This window comes from Cryptotermes secundus, unplaced genomic scaffold (assembly GCF_002891405.2).
Source record: "Cryptotermes secundus unplaced genomic scaffold, Csec_1.0 scaffold769, whole genome shotgun sequence".
Taxonomy (NCBI): Eukaryota; Metazoa; Arthropoda; class Insecta; order Blattodea; family Kalotermitidae; genus Cryptotermes; species Cryptotermes secundus.
Genome location: NW_019720575.1, coordinates 645,427 through 662,960, shown reverse-complemented (window position 1 = coordinate 662,960; position 17,534 = coordinate 645,427). Strand labels below are relative to the sequence as shown.

General features: G+C 37.5%; 1 protein-coding gene across 2 annotated transcripts in view; it reads right to left on the bottom strand.

The window, feature by feature from the left end:
* Positions 1-303: 303 nt before the first annotated feature.
* LOC111869650 (nephrin) overlaps positions 304-17,534 on the bottom strand; it is a 641,862-nt gene continuing 624,631 nt past the window's right edge. For both annotated transcript variants that reach the window (XM_023861318.2, XM_023861328.2), the window contains 2 exons: positions 6,085-6,257; positions 304-4,794 (listed from right to left, as the gene is read on the bottom strand). In XM_023861318.2, coding sequence (XP_023717086.1) covers positions 4,432-4,794; positions 6,085-6,257 — 536 coding nt within the window. In that variant the 3' untranslated portion in view covers positions 304-4,431. The remainder of the gene's footprint in view (positions 4,795-6,084; positions 6,258-17,534) is intronic.

Sequence of the window (17,534 nt, the reverse complement as noted above, 5' to 3'; positions counted from 1 at the left end):
GAACTCGTAAAATGTTTAAATTTCCACCCTGAAAACTGTACCATAATTTTTTCTCTTGTTGCAAAACCCCAAAACCTGAAAGTGATAAATGAAGTAAGTATTTTTCGGATTGTACATTGCTGTCAATGAACTATAATCAGTTCCACAAAATGTGTATAGAAAATATATCATTATTAAATTAACAATANTTCTTAACAATACACAAATTTATGTTCTCTGTAGCTACAGGAATGGGCTACTTTTGACAGAAGACCTAATATATTTATTTATGGCTGTATACTAGAGCAGTTTAAACAAGAAAAGTTGATCTTAATAACACATCTTTATTGAATGTTACTCTTATTTTCATTTACGATACGGTACATTTGTGGCACTTTACATAAAAAATTGTATTTGAATAATTTTTGTTGTTAAAATTGTTTTGAAACAAATAATTGTAATTGTATATAACCATTTGTGATTCCATCCAGTACAGACCATCAACAGACAATGTGGCACTTTACATAAAAACTTGCATTTATTCGAAAGTTTCTATTTCTTGAATTGTCTTCCGAAATGAATGAATATATAAACAGTAGTAGATAACATGTTCATCATTTTCAATTTTCGTGGCACTATTATGTCCCTTCTATTGTATGTATCAGAATTATATTTTATCTTACAAAACCATCATCTTCTGTAATGACTGAAGAGGTAGCAGGATGGAGAGGGGAACAGTGCAGTACCCAGAATTGTGTGTTCACTAGTAGTACTTGAGTGGCCTGATGATCACTTTCGTAGAAACTGGATGACTAGAGATACTGTTCTTTTCTAGCACAGTAAGTACCATATAAAAATTACAACCGTTGAAATAATTGTTCTTGGATATTACAGAATGAGTGACACTATTTATGATTAGGCCTATATTTACCCTAATCTTATCATACAAAATACTGCATATCTTTTTGCTCTTGAAGAAATGGATGTTTTATATATATGTATTATTTGTCTAGGTCTCTTTAATTTCCTTGTTTATTTTACTATAATCAAATGTGTCAATATAAGCTTATTTATACTGGGCAGTTCTGAAGCCACATGTAAGAGTTATATGGAATTTCAAAATTAAAATGAGATATTTTCTTATTTTTAATAATTCCTGTTCACATAGATGCAATTGGACTTACTATGTCAGACAAAGATCACAGTTTATTTACACATAATTTCCATGTTGTTTGCATTATTAAATATACAGAATTATATCCAAAACAACATATACAGGGCACCAAAATTTGTTACCTCAATCCTGCTGCAAGTTCAAAGTAACAGTAATGCAACAATATGGCCGAAATGTAATTCGAAGTCCTATATATACCTTCTTGAAAATGTAAAGTTATATGTCTCTAGTATGAGGACATTTATTTTGTTGACAGGATTATTAGTTGTGTTTTGGAATGAGTATGAACATAAATATGCAAACAAATCATAATCACAGTTTATTAAAATATGTACTTTTTTTCCTTGACACTACAGCCCCAGTGGGCCTAGGCCTACCTCCATGAACTTCTCTGTTCACTTCGGAAAATATGTACTTACCTCGACAAGAACAACAGTCAAGTTTAACATCAATGTGAACGAGGATAGGCCTCAAAAGATGGAATATACTAGGCAAAAATCATACTTAACGTTTTGTTCAATGTCTTCCTTCAATAATTTATAGATTAAGTATACATGTACAAGGGAAAAATATAGCGAATTCGCTCAAAAATTAATTCCCTTCATGGACGGGATTAAGTATTTTACACTAAAATCATTTTTAAAATTGTTGTCAATGTTTTTTTTTTCATGCAACCTCCTCGTTTTATAACAGTTCAACTTTCAACTCTCTTGGAAGAATGGAAGAAGTAGACTTCAGTTCAGAGTTTCATTATGAACAAATAGTCCCATCTGGTAGTATCACGTCAAATTGTGGAACAAATCTATGTGCGTTTTACCAAGTTACAGGATCATCTAGATGTTCTGGGCGTTTGTCAAAAATTGAATCATTCATCCAGCACAAATGTACACATTAAAATTAGTAGAACAATTAAAGAAAACACATACAAAGTAAATGCCATTATGTTAACAAAACTTAGTAGTTGCTCTTGCATTATTAATAAACACCGATTATTGAAAAAAAATTAAATTAATATAGCATACGAAATTGCTATTTGTATGGGATTCAGCTATAGCATGTACGTTGTATCTGTTATTGAAGCACTATTATTGTAGGCCAATTTTATTAAAACAATTAATTAATTACTGCTTATTCATTCATATATATTTTCACTCTGTCTCTGAAATAACAGTATGCAATTATCTTGACGTAAATTCAGTGACATTTTTGTATGGCTTTCTTGATTAGTACTATTATAACTTAAAATACGGCAGAGCCGTAGCTGGGCATTGACCTTGATATTTGTTGTGTTGTTACGGTTAATAAAGAAGTCGTGTAAAATACGAGTATCTCTGTAAAATTCAGCACAGCAAATATTTTGCACATTTTGTATCTTATGTACTTGAAAATTCTTTCTTTACTTGCAAAAGTTCTGGAAGTTTCCATTTTATACTACTTCATACATAATCATTTATTGAGAACACTGGTTAAATTACAAACGTAACATTATGAACATTTTGTAGTATTCTGTAGCATAACATAACCACTGTAAATTTATATTGAAACTGAAGAATTTTCCTGTAATATGAACGATTTTATGTCAAACATTTATTGATTCAGTCGGAAATGATAGAATTTGAAATAGTACAGAAATATATATGCATTTTAATATACTGCCCCGCTTTACTGGGTTGAGAATTTTGTTCTGTTAAGTGATTTTCTTGATGCCATTCTGCCTGAATAGTTTACGTTTACACAATTAGTGGATATTTGATATGATGAATGGATCTAATATATGACCTAATTTAATATTTCAGCTCAACAGTTTACTGCGTATGTAAACACACTACAAGCTGAGCCTTCATGGAAAATTAAAAAAAGATAACAGTAATGAATATGGACTCACAGGTTTCAATTCTCTGTTCAAAATTATCGAGAATAATGCTATACAGAAGTACTATGTGTCCATTTCAGAAGTGTCTCCTTACAACACATTCCCTCAGGTAACCATGTGGGGGATTGTGACAGTATTAAATCAAATGATCCTGCAAAGTGTTGCCAGTTTACATCAATAAACATGAAAGGAAATGTTTGGTAAGGTTATCCATCAACACAGATAACCAAACATATGCTTATGACACACAACAAGGAGCACCCTGTGAAAGTGAAAGGAAATATCACCTACTTTTAAATCCTTTACGATCAGAAAAGTTCAGTGTCAAACCTGGAAATGAATTAAAATATCATTGAGAGATAATATTCAACTGGGGTTACTGGTAATGGTGGCAACGTTGATCACCAAAAAATGGTAGAAATATCAGAATTTGTAAGACATCTACACTATGTATTTATCAACAATCACTTCAAGTAAACGGTGTTCTTAATTAACTGAATGAGTTCAAACAAAGTGTTTAAAATTTCTATAAATGTATAATAATAAAAATTATGCAACTTTTTGGCCTGTGTCTCTGGTGACCCTCGCTCGATTAAGAACGGTCTGATTGTTTTAATTTAGAAATTAATTTTAAGCTCCGGAGCTTGAAATTTAACAGTCACACTGATTTTCAATACGATAATTTAAATTTCTCGATATGGCTGTATGAATTACATTTCTGCTCTATGAGAGCACAGAAGATCCAGTGTTAACATCCTGAATACTGCTACTCATGAGCATCATAATACTGGCACTGCAAGTTTAACACTTCCCGCGTTATAACATATAAATCACACATTGAAAAAAAAACAACTCTTATATCGATGATTCTAGTTTCTAATTCAAAATTGTTTGTGCGTGAATTAAGAGAGATATGTAATTATAAACTTCAAAACATATTTTTTTATTCCTACTATTACATCTGATAGAAGCTTAGGCGTGGATTTATTTTCCTTTATAATGGCAAATGATTGCTAGAACATAACAATCGTAAATAAATACATTCAGTAGACGTCTCAAAGAAAGAATCTGATAGAGTTGGGAAATATCTGAAAATTTAAAATGCAAATGGGACGTATCTCTTTGTGTACTTTCATTAGGAGATTTTTCAGTCAGATTATCATTATTTTCAGTTTATAATCATATCGTTTTAGGCAAAGATAGTCTTGCTGTAACAATATTATTAATAGTTTTCTGCACTACAAATTTTATAATGTTACTTTTGTCATTAAACAAATATTCGTGTTCATATTGACTTTACATGCGATTAAAAAATTCTAGCAGAAAATCCAGTAGGTACCAAACGTTTTCTCCATCAGTCCGTGTTGCTATAGTTTTAGTATCGTCCTGTTACTAAGTAACCTGGCTATACACAACTTTCTTGCTGGCTGGACATGAGCGGTGTCCTGACGGTGACTATTTCGCGATGGAGCATGGAGGGGTGTGTGAGCGGAGCGCAGGTGACGGGTGACACCAAGGGGGAGAGTGCAGTGAGCTGTGGAGTGTTGCATCCCTGTTGTATAGGGGGTGGCGGCTGAGGGCGACGTGTATGATCAATCTGAGCATAGATAGTTGGCTCTTCTCTGCCCCTTACGACACCTGCAGCACCCCCAACTCCACCCAACACCACCCCACTGCTAACTTTACAGTTGCCACCACCAAGTGTTGGATCCTGAAGAGTTGTAGGTCTTGTTAGGCAGAGTTCTGCATATGTGACTTCTTCTGATGACTGTAAATAAAGATAATAAAACATAGACATATGTGACAACATTTTTAAGGGAAAAGCGTCAATTTCTGACCTACTTAAAGTATGGGAATTACATCATCATAGTAATATAACAAAGGTCTCATATTTACACTGCTTTCCCCTATTTATTGGCATATATAAGACACTATTTAGAACATCATGGTCAAGAAGGTATGATCCTCCTTCCTATTCTTTAGATTCTGGAATCGAATTTTTGTCCAGAAAGTGGCTGCTGTAATTTAAATTTCTCATGTTTTCCACTAGTTCATCCAGATTAAGTCACAGCCACTTCCTTCCACATCCTTGCCAGTCTATTAATACTGTAATCAAATAATTGTGACATTTAACTGTGATTACTGAAAGCGTATTTAAAAACCAAGCCAAAAAATAAAAAATATAGATCTCTCTAAAATGTATGTTTTCCTGAAGCATACATGCCAATATTTATGGTATGAAATTGAAAAAAAATCCCAGAAATAAAGTTCCAGCAAGTTCACAAATCACAGTCGGGCCTGTGAGCTGTAACTTTTAATAACACTGTCACTTATAGACTAGAAAGTTGGCCATAATGTTCTTTATCTGAGGGGAGATATCATGAAGGACATGGAGTATGACTTTCATGTATGCAAACAGAATTGAAATGTGACTGGCTTACGTTAGAGTTGTACTGGGAAGGACGTATTATATAAATTAATTTACTTACGAACTAGCTATCGTAACAAATTGCAATTCAAGTCTACCGGTATTCCAAACAGCAAATTATATAGCTCAGAAAATGTAATTACTTATTTCAAGAGTTTCAAGCTTGGAAGATATGAGCTTCTTCCCTTCATTATTCTCAAGGGGTCAGAATCAAAATATTGGTTTTGAGAGAGCATATTTCTTTCTGTATTGAAATTAAATAGTTTTGTTTGAAATTAAGTTTGCGAATGTGCACTCATTCAAGCAAATATAATGCACCCTCTCCTCTGTATTTAATTTATTCAATATGTAACTCAGCTGTTCATACACTCATCTGCAATATTAATTTTATATCATTCATTCATTCTACTTAATTGTTTCATCCATTTGTTTCTTCATTTACTTCTCGGATCTGTCATATAATCTTCATATAACAATCTTCGTTCACTTTATCAACCGATTTATACATACATACATACTAGTTTTCTGTTCTTCGTGAACTGTATTCTCCACTTATCTACGAATATCTCTTGCTGTAGTGTCTTGGAAAGAGAACAATTAAAAAACTGTTTTCGTTGGCATGCAACTTACCGGATGACCCGTTGGAGGATATCTGTCGCGGCTATTCTTGTAGTTTTCGAAAAGGTCTCCGTTCCTAGAGACATTGTTGCGTTTGGGATGTTCATCGTAAGAGGGCAAATCAGGCGGCGTCTGATTATTGAGACCAGGCGTCTGAGCCTCAGACACCAACTGATAATCGGAGTCTGCAAGCAAGACGCACAGAATAAACTCCATTTAAGATTTTTGGATTTCACGGTGATGAAGATTGGGTTCGTGGTTTTGGGGGGGGGTTGACAATATGTAGCCTCACAGCTGGTTACCGAAGTTATAGGGGACCTGTTGCCTCCATTTCTGTGGTATAGATAATGCTCTAACAATATTGTGACATGTTGAGCTATGGATGACGCCCCTCCCCCCGCCAGCCGTGATGCACCGAGCGAAGCCGAAGTGAGCCGATGTTAGCCGAGTCCTAGCATCCTGGTCGCTAGGCAACGCGAGTCAACAGCGATGACGTCACCAAGTGTACCGCGAGTTGCTAGGCAGCACGGGTAAACAGGATTGCGAGAGACGACGGTGGTAACAGCGGTTACTACCGCTAGCGTTACTAGCAACACAGCGCCAGGCAACAAGGGTGCCTATTACGTGGCCGTTTTCCGTATTGTCCGATCAAGGCTACATAAGGAGCAGCGAAGGCTATTCACAGTCAGTTGTACTGAGTCAGCCAGTCAGTGCGTCACCAACGAGTTCTCAGTTCGCAAGTTACGAGCTACAGACGCGTGTGCGATAACCAGTGATAACCAGTTATTTCAGGGAGACTTGTATAGCTCCCGCGTTATTAATACGTGAAGACTCTTGAAGATAGTGTTAAGAGATTTTGTTGTAGGGTCTGTAAAGTGTGGAAACCCGTAATATTGTGATAATTAATTGTAGCCGTTATTTGAAGATTGTTAAATTAACCAATTAACCATCTCTACGGCGTCTTCTGTAACGAAACACGTTACACTGGTGTCAGAAGTAAACACGTTACAATATACATCTATGAAATATGTAAAATTTTTATATTAATTTCTTAAAACTACCAACATATTTTGGGGCGCCAATTTACTATCTTACAGACAGGCAATTCAGAGGATAATACGGCCAACAAAATATTAAAGTCCAATGGGAATGATATTCCCGCTAGTAAGAAACATTAGCATTCCATTAGCTTTTTGGTCTGAAGGCGTTAATATATTTAAAATTATTCTAGGGCAAAGAGAAGTAAACAAATGGACCTGCGAGACACTGTTTAAACTTTTGCGTTATTTACAAGTCAAGCGGGGTAGCTCACTCGGTATACCGACGAGTGGTGAGCTAAACGGCTGAGGGAATCGAGATTCGATTCATTGCTGAGGGAAGAAATTTTACTTAAATCGACCTAGTGTCCAAGTTATAAATGCGTGGAGTTACAGCTCCATTCACGCATAGGTCTTCATGGTATGATGCTTAATTAAACACAGGGACAACCTTAACTTACCGTTCCATATTTTTGCATGCTAATCCTGAAAAGGAAGTGACAAGGCAAAAGGATGTGGACTTCCCGATTTCTTAGAATTAATTTCTAGAAGACTGAAATTATGACTTTCAAAAAAGATCAACAGTCATGGTCAGGGCTCATTCATGTAAATAAACCACTCTGCAGCAGGATATTCCTCCCCCCCTTGCTTCCACTGTGGAGCACAGGGCTGATTTCACAGTTTCATTGATCATTTTTACAGACGATAGGACTCCTTGGATGGGTGATAAACTCTTCGCAAGGCCGCTACCTAAACACAGAACAACACAAATACAGAATAAACGCAAACACCAAACATCCATGCCTTGTGTGGGTTTCGAACCCACGATCCCGGCTTCCGAGCGAGCGAAGACAGTACATGCCTCAGAGCTCTCCGCTACCGTGACCAGCAGCAGGATATCAGGGAGATAAATATCAACAATTCTAAACGGAATGGGAGGATTTCATTCTGTTTACGAGTGACTACTTACTCGTCGCGTTGAATGCTGCAGTTTCTGACAGTACACAAAGCCGAACACTTACTCGAACGTGTTAGCAACAAAACGTCGTGAACAGAATACGCATTCACGCCGTCGTGCTGTGCTTGAAGATAAATTTATCCGAATGGACAGCGCCCTTCGGTGAAAGCCAACCTCAGCCGCTCAGCTAGTCACGATATGCCCCAACGAGTGCTACAACGCTGTGTAGTCCGTTAAAATATAACTGGCGTTTCACAGGAATACGTCGCCTCCATCTTCATGTGGAAGAGTAAGCCGAGCAACAAACCAGCATGAAGGATGCAGCAAGCAGATTTCCTTCTTGTTGCCTGATTCAGGCTTCAAATCCTGTAATATAATCCCCGCTTTTTCGGAACCCGAAGGTTCATTACTTCGTTCGCAAGAGGCGCCCGAACATTTAGGCTTTGGTGTTCCTAGAAGTTTCTTCTATTCGGAGTTTTCTACTGATATTTTGTATGCATTTATCATCTTTGCCGTGCGTGCTATAAGCGTCGCCTATCTCATCTTCTTTGATTTCATCACTCTAATAATATTTAGTGAAAACTATTTAGAAATAACGAAGATGCATTCGCCAGCCTCATGCTATTTCCCCAATCAAATATTTTCCAGATCCTGCTATTCTCAGATTCTCTCAATCCGTATTTATCAGTCAGAAAGAGGTAGCAAACCTCAAGCCCATATAAAACATTCAACTTTTACGGTTTTAGATATGATGGCTTCTGAAGTGACTGGTTGCAAGTCTTCCCCTAAAAGAACATGCTCTTTACCTCGCAAAGAACCGAATTCTGATTTTGCTGTCATAACTAACACTGTAAGTGTGCCACATATTCGCACGATTAATTTGCTGCATTAATATCATGGATAAGTTTAAATTTTACCTTTCATAAAGCAAGAAGAATAATCAAAATCTTCAAATCGGCCTGAACAGTCTTTTCAAGGTGCGTGAACCATCACTATCTCAACTCATCATAAATGTCTACTCCCCTTTTACATTACATTGTTTCGCCAGTTAATTCTTTCAACACTGTATTTGAAATTACAATATGATGCAACAGAGAGAAAGAATGAGGCAGGTTAAGTTGAATTTCCCTGCCAGAAGCACGAAGAATGGCACAACTTGTATGTAGAAGGGCATATAGCAAGCCAAATTCATTAGCATGCATTTGAGCCCATTTCCCGACAAGCTTGCTTAACTAGAATATTAATGAAGAGCCATGTCCCTTTCGTGCAATTTCTAAAGCCCATTCGTATTTGGTGATTTGATGTACTGCTTAAGCCGAGAAGGGCTGGATAGCGCACTGTGTTGAAGCAATGTATTACAGTCTGTTGGGAAATCATTTCATTGTTTCATGCCGTATCTTTGCTTACTCTGAGGTCCTCTCAGCCACGGTCGGGCAGGTACTGGGGTGTTCGTGACCCGAGGGAGGCCTGTCAGACAGACTTCGAACCACCTCTATATACAAAACATTTTTCCACCCCTGCAATCATTTTCAAATTCAGCTGACCAGTAAAGGTAAAGGTAAGTTTTCCCTGTGCTTAACTAATTAAGCACTATGCCATGAATGCGTATGGGGGAGTGGATGTATAGATCCACATTTTCTTGACCTCGGCACTAGTCGGATGTGAGTGGTCAGCTTCACGCCTCTACAGCTTTACCCCCGGAGAAAGAGTCCTCGGTACCCATTGGGTAGGAGGTTGGATGATTGACGACGTGGAGAAGAGAAAATTGTGGACCCTATCGGGACTCGAACTCCGACCTCTCGGCCATCCAACCCGTAGCCAGTCGCTATACCGACTGCGCTATCCGGGCTCCCAGCTGACCAATTCAGCTTTTAAAATGATGTAAGATTTGAGGCCTTCACGGCGGTGACTATGAAGAAAGCAGTCTTCTGGGATTTGGCACCGTGTATATGTGGTGTTAACCGACGTTTCGGAGGAACGTATCAGTCTGCTTTTACCGTTCTCACGGTCTTGTCGCTTGCAGATTTCTTATAGTTTTTCTTCTACCCTGAAGACGGAAGCGATACGTTCCTCCGAAACGTCGGTTAACACCACATATACACGGTGCCAAATCCCAGAAGACTGCTTTCTTCATTTTAAAATGATGTTACAACGCTAGTAGTTTAGTGGTTACATTTCTCTTTATTTTTCTTTGTTGTTAGTGGTTCAACCTTTAAGAGTAACACAGACATCTTTAGATTCAGGATTTGACTTGGAAGAATAAATAGCTGAATCAGGAACTTCGATCCTTGAATTAATTTCAGTAAAAGTAACCCAATTAAATTAAGTTTTGAGCATGACTGACAGGGATCTTATATGACAGTGCCTAAAATAAAGTATTCAAAGATAATATTATGAATTCTGCTATAGTGTTATTATAGTTTTAAAATAGCGATTTCCTTAAAAAGTATCACTGCCTAATTGCTACAATGTCCCTCCTTGTTCTTGCTGTTGATATTGCCTCTAATAATATATAAATTCAATTAAATTTACGTATGAAGATTTATCGGGTACCGAAGGCCGACCTCGTTGGTTGAACGGGGCTGATAGCACGCACCAGTACCGGTAGGGTATGGCGACTGGTAGAATATCAAAGGGGGACGTACAATAGACTATTAGTTGCGGTGCATGGGCAAACCCACCACCTCCAATAATAATAATAATAATAATAATGTATGAAGATTTCCTGCCAATGACAATGGCCTCTTACAGGTAAACATCAAAGTACATAATAAATACACAGAAATATAAAAGATAAAACAAATAAAATAAACAAAAGGAAATAAATGGATAATTAATGATAACCTAACAATAAATATACAAACGAAATATATGTACATCCTCCAGAGAAACCGCATTCCTGTTAAAACATAATATAACTGATGTCATATGTCACTAGCAGCGTTGGCAAACCTGGGTGAAGGGTTGAATTTTACGCTATTGCTTACAGCAAAACTGAAATAGTCTCCGATTCGTTTAGTGGTTGTATGATAGCTAATAATCCACAATAGTTTTATTGCCCGAGAAAATATATAATTAACATATTAATAAAAACACAGATTACTGTCCAACACAACGCCTAGAATTAAATATAACGTTAGATAACTAAAACTCCAAATATTAGTTTTAAGAATAAAATGAATAACATTATGTTTTATTGCTGAAGTCCATGTAATTTTCAAAACACCACCAGTACCACTCGATATAATTTCAAGTCATCAGAAATTAGTAAAAAACTGAATGATGAATTCTGATATGTATATTGTTAATAAAATTATTAAACAACAGATGTCCTACTGCCGAACGTCGTGGTTCAAAAGAAAACACATAATGGCGGAGAAAACTTAACCAATATGGGAGAAATCTGAGATCAACTTATGAACAGTTCTGCCCTGTGGAACATAATGTTACACAGTCCGGTAGAAGTGAACCGACATTTCCAAGGAACATTTTGCCTTCATCTTCAGCCAAACAAGAAGCCAGCATGAAGCAGGCAGCAAGCAGGGTTCTAGTTACAGCCTGCTTAATGCTGGATTCTTGTTTCTTGTTCCATTTGCGGCTAAGGCTCAGCGAACAGAAGGATGTTTATTACGTGGAAACTAAGTATAAAAGATATTAAATTCTCTAATGTCCCTGAATGCAACTCTGATGCCAACAGCTCCTAAAAGCGAAGGGCACGTAATAAAATCGTTATATACGTTTCTTATGAATAATGAATAAGCAAGAAAAAAGAAGGGTGGATTTTAAAGGAATGGGTTGCGAATATGTGAACTTGTTTCATCCGGCTGAAGATACGAAAAGTGGCAGGCTTTTGTAAACACCGTAATAAACCTTCGGCTTCCATAAAAAAAAGGCAAATTTCTTGACTAGGTGATCGACTATAATCTTCTCAAGGGAGATTCACTTCCATGGAATCAGCAGAAACCTGTGCCGATACTGTACGCACTACACAACTTGTAAGATTTGAGGTTTTCACGGTGAAGAGTATGAAGATACCGTCTTCTGAGATGTTGCGCCGTGTAGATATTGTATAAATAGACGTTTCGGTGTAACGTATCATCTCTATCTTCAGGGTAGAAGAAAAAAAAGGAGAAATCCGCGAGCGAGGAACCAGCGTGATCAAGTATCTGCAGACGTTGGTACCTCGCTCGCGAATTTTTTCCTCTTTTTTCCTCTACCCTGAAGATGGAAGTGATAAGTTCCTTCGAAACGTCGGTTTATACAATATGTACACGGCGCCACATCCCAGAAGACGGCATTCTTCACTACACAACTTGCTTTGCTTTTCCTTTATATTTTTAAAATAATGAAATCTTTGAAGTGACATTTTTAAACAAACACAATTTAAATGCCTCTTGATATAAAACTGTATTTCAGAATGGAATTTGATCGTTCATTTTCAGTAAGTCCTTTCCATGAATCATTGTCATCACCGTACGACGTTTGACGCATGGTGATTGTGGGCTGGAATCCCATGGGTAGTGTGTCACCTGACTGTCATCACCACTCTCGTCTCTAAAGGGTGTGCCTCATTCGAAGGTTACAAACGCCTTGCAGACTAAATCACCATGAAGGAGGAAATCCATCAGTCGTGTGTACAGAATAATATGTTTGTTCAACGGAAACTTATCTTCATCGAAATATTTTTCGAGCCCCGGCAATATAACTTTTCTCCGAACCTTATGAACTTCATTCGAGAATGGGGCATTGACGTCAAAATGGGAAAATACTTAAGCCTGGACGTATAACAAAAGGCAATGTACTTAGTGTACTATAACGCGTAAAGAACGAATCTTGATAGGGAAAATGAAAGAAATGCCGTGTCACATAAATACCATATGCAAGGGCAACGGTCTCAAACGCGATCAGGCACATATTCAATGGGATTCCTTTATAAAGAGGTTTTGCTGCAAGTAAGTACCGAGAAAGATGGGTTAAGTTGTAACTTCTCCCATTTGTGGTCCTTGAGTGCCTCGTTCGAATCTCAACCGGGGCACCCACCATCCTGAGCTTGTCTGTGGTACTCCTCTGTCGCTAAAGTCAGACACGGGGAAGATATTTCCAAATGGATCACTAATAATATTACCATTCAACGCTATGTAGTGTTATTGGTAGCGTCGTTAAATAAGTATTAGCTTGAGTACGTCAATGTTGCATTTCACTCCACACAGAAGCAAACTTTTAAAATGATCGCGTGTTACCCTTGACTTGTACACTGAAAATATATTTCTTTTTTCAGTTAACTTAGGCAACTTCTCCGACACTTCTGTAATGCGTACATTAAACACTGCAGGAGTACATCTTTGAATCAAAACTTAGTAGACAGTGAACTGTTTATTCACTGTTCATTTAGCTAACTAACAAATAATTCTCTGGTAGTATAACCCGAAGGCTTAACGCTCTTTAATATTCGTGTCAAAGGCCGTTATTAAACATTGGGTCAGTTCCATCTCATAAAGGCAACCTATATCTCCTAACATCAATTTCCTTATCTTCTGATCTCCTTCACTGTCTCGCAAATGATATAACAGTAAAGTTATCTTCATTACAGAATTATACATAAATTACTTATAAATACTGCTAACACACACAAAGAACTACATGCAATCTATTTATAATCGACCATTAAATATTTCTGTCGAATATTAGACGATAAGAAAGTCAGATCTTACAATTTCAGTCACCTCAAGAAAAATTTCTGCCTACCTTCCTTTGATACACCATAGACCACACAAAACACCGCATTTAACAATTCTTCGTTTCCGCGGGAATGTCTTTACCTAGCTGTTACGTAGCAATGACAGGGGGATACACTGACAGACCCATAGACACACGCGCCCAACAGTTCTTCTATTGTCGTGTGTATTCGCTGCTGCGGGAACCTGTTTCCTGGGCTGTTTCCTAGCAACGAAAGGATGGATACACGTAACAGATACACAGATTTATGAAGTACGTCTTCGAGCAGGGCTCGGATACCATGATATACGTACAAGGTTTTGTAAAGGTTGGCTGAGACATTCAAAAGTCAACAAGGGGAAAGATTCACATAGACACACAGACAGAACTGAGACCTAATAAGCCTAATTTAATTTTTATCGAAATAAGGAAAGGGGGCTAAAACGTGAACCCGTTAAAATTTTCACCTTTAAGATGGCAACTGAAATGTTTGTCGACACGTTGAAAGACGTTCTATATTCAACACTTCTTAATCCTGAGAACCGAAGTTTTACATTATCCTCGATCAGTGAAAGGGCAATGTTTAATGCATAATCCGCTCTCTCCGAAGAAATTATACTGGCCCTGCGTGTGGAGGCGGGGTCGAATACTTGCACTGTAACCTTGCGAGTCGTAGGTTGCGAAGAAAAGAGAAGTTTCGCATTTGATACAGTAAAATATGGTCGCGAGTCCCAAGGCACTCGGTCCTGAGAATGACTGCACTGGCGAAGCCCAGTGACAACTGTAAACGACAGTCTCGTCCTTTCGTCAGCGACAACGCCCACATCAACAAAGCCGCAACTGTCTGACAGTAACAAAAAGTTGGTCGTAAGCCCTAGATGGGTGCTTTATTCCAAGATAGATTGGCCGACTGACCGTCGGTCGTAACATAAGACTCAGACTAAGACTCAGACTCAGACTCAGACTCAGACTCAGACTCAGACTCAGACTCAGACTCAGACTCAGACTCAGACTCAGACTCAGGATGTTTCGGAAGCGATAGTGTTCACGAAACGGGAATTTCTTTTCCACCGAAAAATACGAAACATGCTGAACGCAGGCATGGCTGGAGTCGGGTCACTTGTGTGTCTGTATAAGTTATTATAAGTTTAGAGTGAAGTTATTGCCATTAGTATTTATTGATGATTTCGGCCAGAGATTTCGCGTACAAATTGAAACTTCTATATTAATATATCAGCCTAAGGCCGGAACGAATACGGTCCAGAACTCACAAGTACCGACAGACAGACTTCCCTTTATGTGTCCGTCCGCTAGGTCCTTCAGGGAACAGATGCAGTTAACTCCAAATGAAAGGAAAACAAATCGTTTCACGTCTGCGCGATTGTTAGTATTTCAATACACACTGTATTTGTATCGAGTATTATTGAAACCTAATCAACTTAATACATATCAAATATTTTACCCTGTAGGTAAATTAAGTAAAAATAAAACAGTTGAAAGTAATTTTATTTGTAATTCATTACAGTCATGAGGGAATCTATCGTTTTGAAAACTCCTGGTAATAAATGACTAAATATTTGGTGTTATAAATACGATATTTACCACTTCTATCACAAAAAGCAATTCACATTATCTCACTACATTTTCTTAAATCTAATTTTAGTAATATTTTCCCTTCTTCGCTTCTGTCTTCTGAGTAACTCCTTTCTAATGTGGTTTCACTTAAAAGTTACATAAGTTAATATACTGTGATGTGCTGCCTGAAAGCAGGACTACAGGATATTCAACGGACAATGAGAAAGCATGCTACCTGGGAAACTGCCTACCCAACAGAGGCAGAATTGTTGATTTCGCGAGACAACGGATAGACCAGCTGACAGCGAAATTTAAAAAAAAAGGTTACGTTTAATTATTCTATCACTAACGTCAGAATATGCGGGACAATTTTTTATTCATATAGCCCCTCACCTTAATATATTTCTGCTGGATTTGATGTTTCTTCCTTTCGTCTCAAAACTTATTCCTTTCATTTTTCTGTATAACAAATTTGGTTACGCCTGCCCAGTAGTTATCAATCCAACTAAGCAGTGCTCTCTTTTAGAGTGTATATAATCATCTCAACCACGAATCTTCTGCTTGTATTTCTTCCTTGCAATTTCCTCACCATAACCTCTATTCACTACTGTTAAGACTTCCTACAGATTTTCTAATCTATTTTCCTATATTCTTATTGTAATCCCCAAACCTCTTATCATAATTACATATTACATCAATGTGGTATATAAGTTTTAGAATTTATGCGAACATATAATCAAGGTTCTGTATGAATATAACTATATTTAATTCTTAATTAATTAAAAATGCAGTTAATTTGTTTCGAATTCCCAAAACATACTGATGTTTGGTTTTGGGAGGACGAGAAATTTTACTATGCCCGTGACTATACAAGCAATGCTTTTAAACAAGGTAAAACGAGAAACAGAAATGTATGTGTACGTTGGAAATGGAAGGGTTTGGGGGTCTGTTTTGTAATATAAAATATCTGCTGAGAGCAATGATGGCCACTGGATAGAACACAAAGAGCGGAAAATGGAGATTGACTAGCGGCAAACAGATGCGTTGTGGAAAGCTTCCAGATAAAGGATCGAATCATTACTGAACTGGTGCAATGGCCGAAACACAGCTAATACTAAGCCACGTTCCTTTAATACGAATAGCAAGAGTATGTTGATTCATTTAACGAAATGTATGAACTTCATATTTCTCCATGGGTGCAATCTTATTCGGCGTTGTGCTTGAGGCTTATATGGTTATGATATGTACGTTTCGGAGGATGGCTCTACATCCATCATCAGGTAAAAGAGGGAGAAGAGAACTTACACTGACTAAGTTACAGGTCTAACTTTATGTAACGTGGTCTCACAATATATGACAGCAATTATTTAATTACAACGTGGAATCACATTACAGATGCTTTTAACTGAGATATCCGTAAAATTGCGTATACATAAGCACACATAAGCTAGGTAATTCAGGATATTTTCTGAGGATTCAACGGATGTTCAAATTTTCGGAATTGTCTCTTATCACGGAACCTGCCGTTTCATTACTGACACACGAAAGATAACCATCATTATAACAGCTCGAGGAAGTTCGATGCATTTCATATACTCATAATGTATTTTTCCGGTCTACATTTTAACAATATTCACTAAAACAGGTCTCTCTCTTGTTATGTGACTACTGAAACAAAACAATAAAGGCATTTCTCGATTTTCTGCATACTATCAAATGATACAGTCACCTCAACTCTCTAAAATGTAAAGGTAAAGCTACACATGTAACAGGCCGTGAAGGCTTATAGGGTTGTAAGACGTCGAGCCTCCCATATTTTCTCTAGACAATCGGCTCATAGATAGCGGTAAGGTTGTCAGCCTCGCGCGCCGGCCGCCTTTTACCCCAAGGAGAATTCCTGGTACAGGCTGAGTCGACCCAAGGGACATAGCGCGGCTGCAAAGATTAGATGAACTGGGAAAAATCCACCTCATCGTGACTCGAACCCGCGACCTTCCGGCTTGTAGCGTAGTGCCTCAACCAACTACGCTTCTAATTATTACTAAAGCAAATATTTGGTGAGTAATACAAACTATGATACTTTTACCCTATTACTTCACCTCCCCTAGGTTTACATACTGCTTCAGAATATTTGTTACTGTAACTGCCTTCAATTACAGGATGCTGTAAGCTCTAAG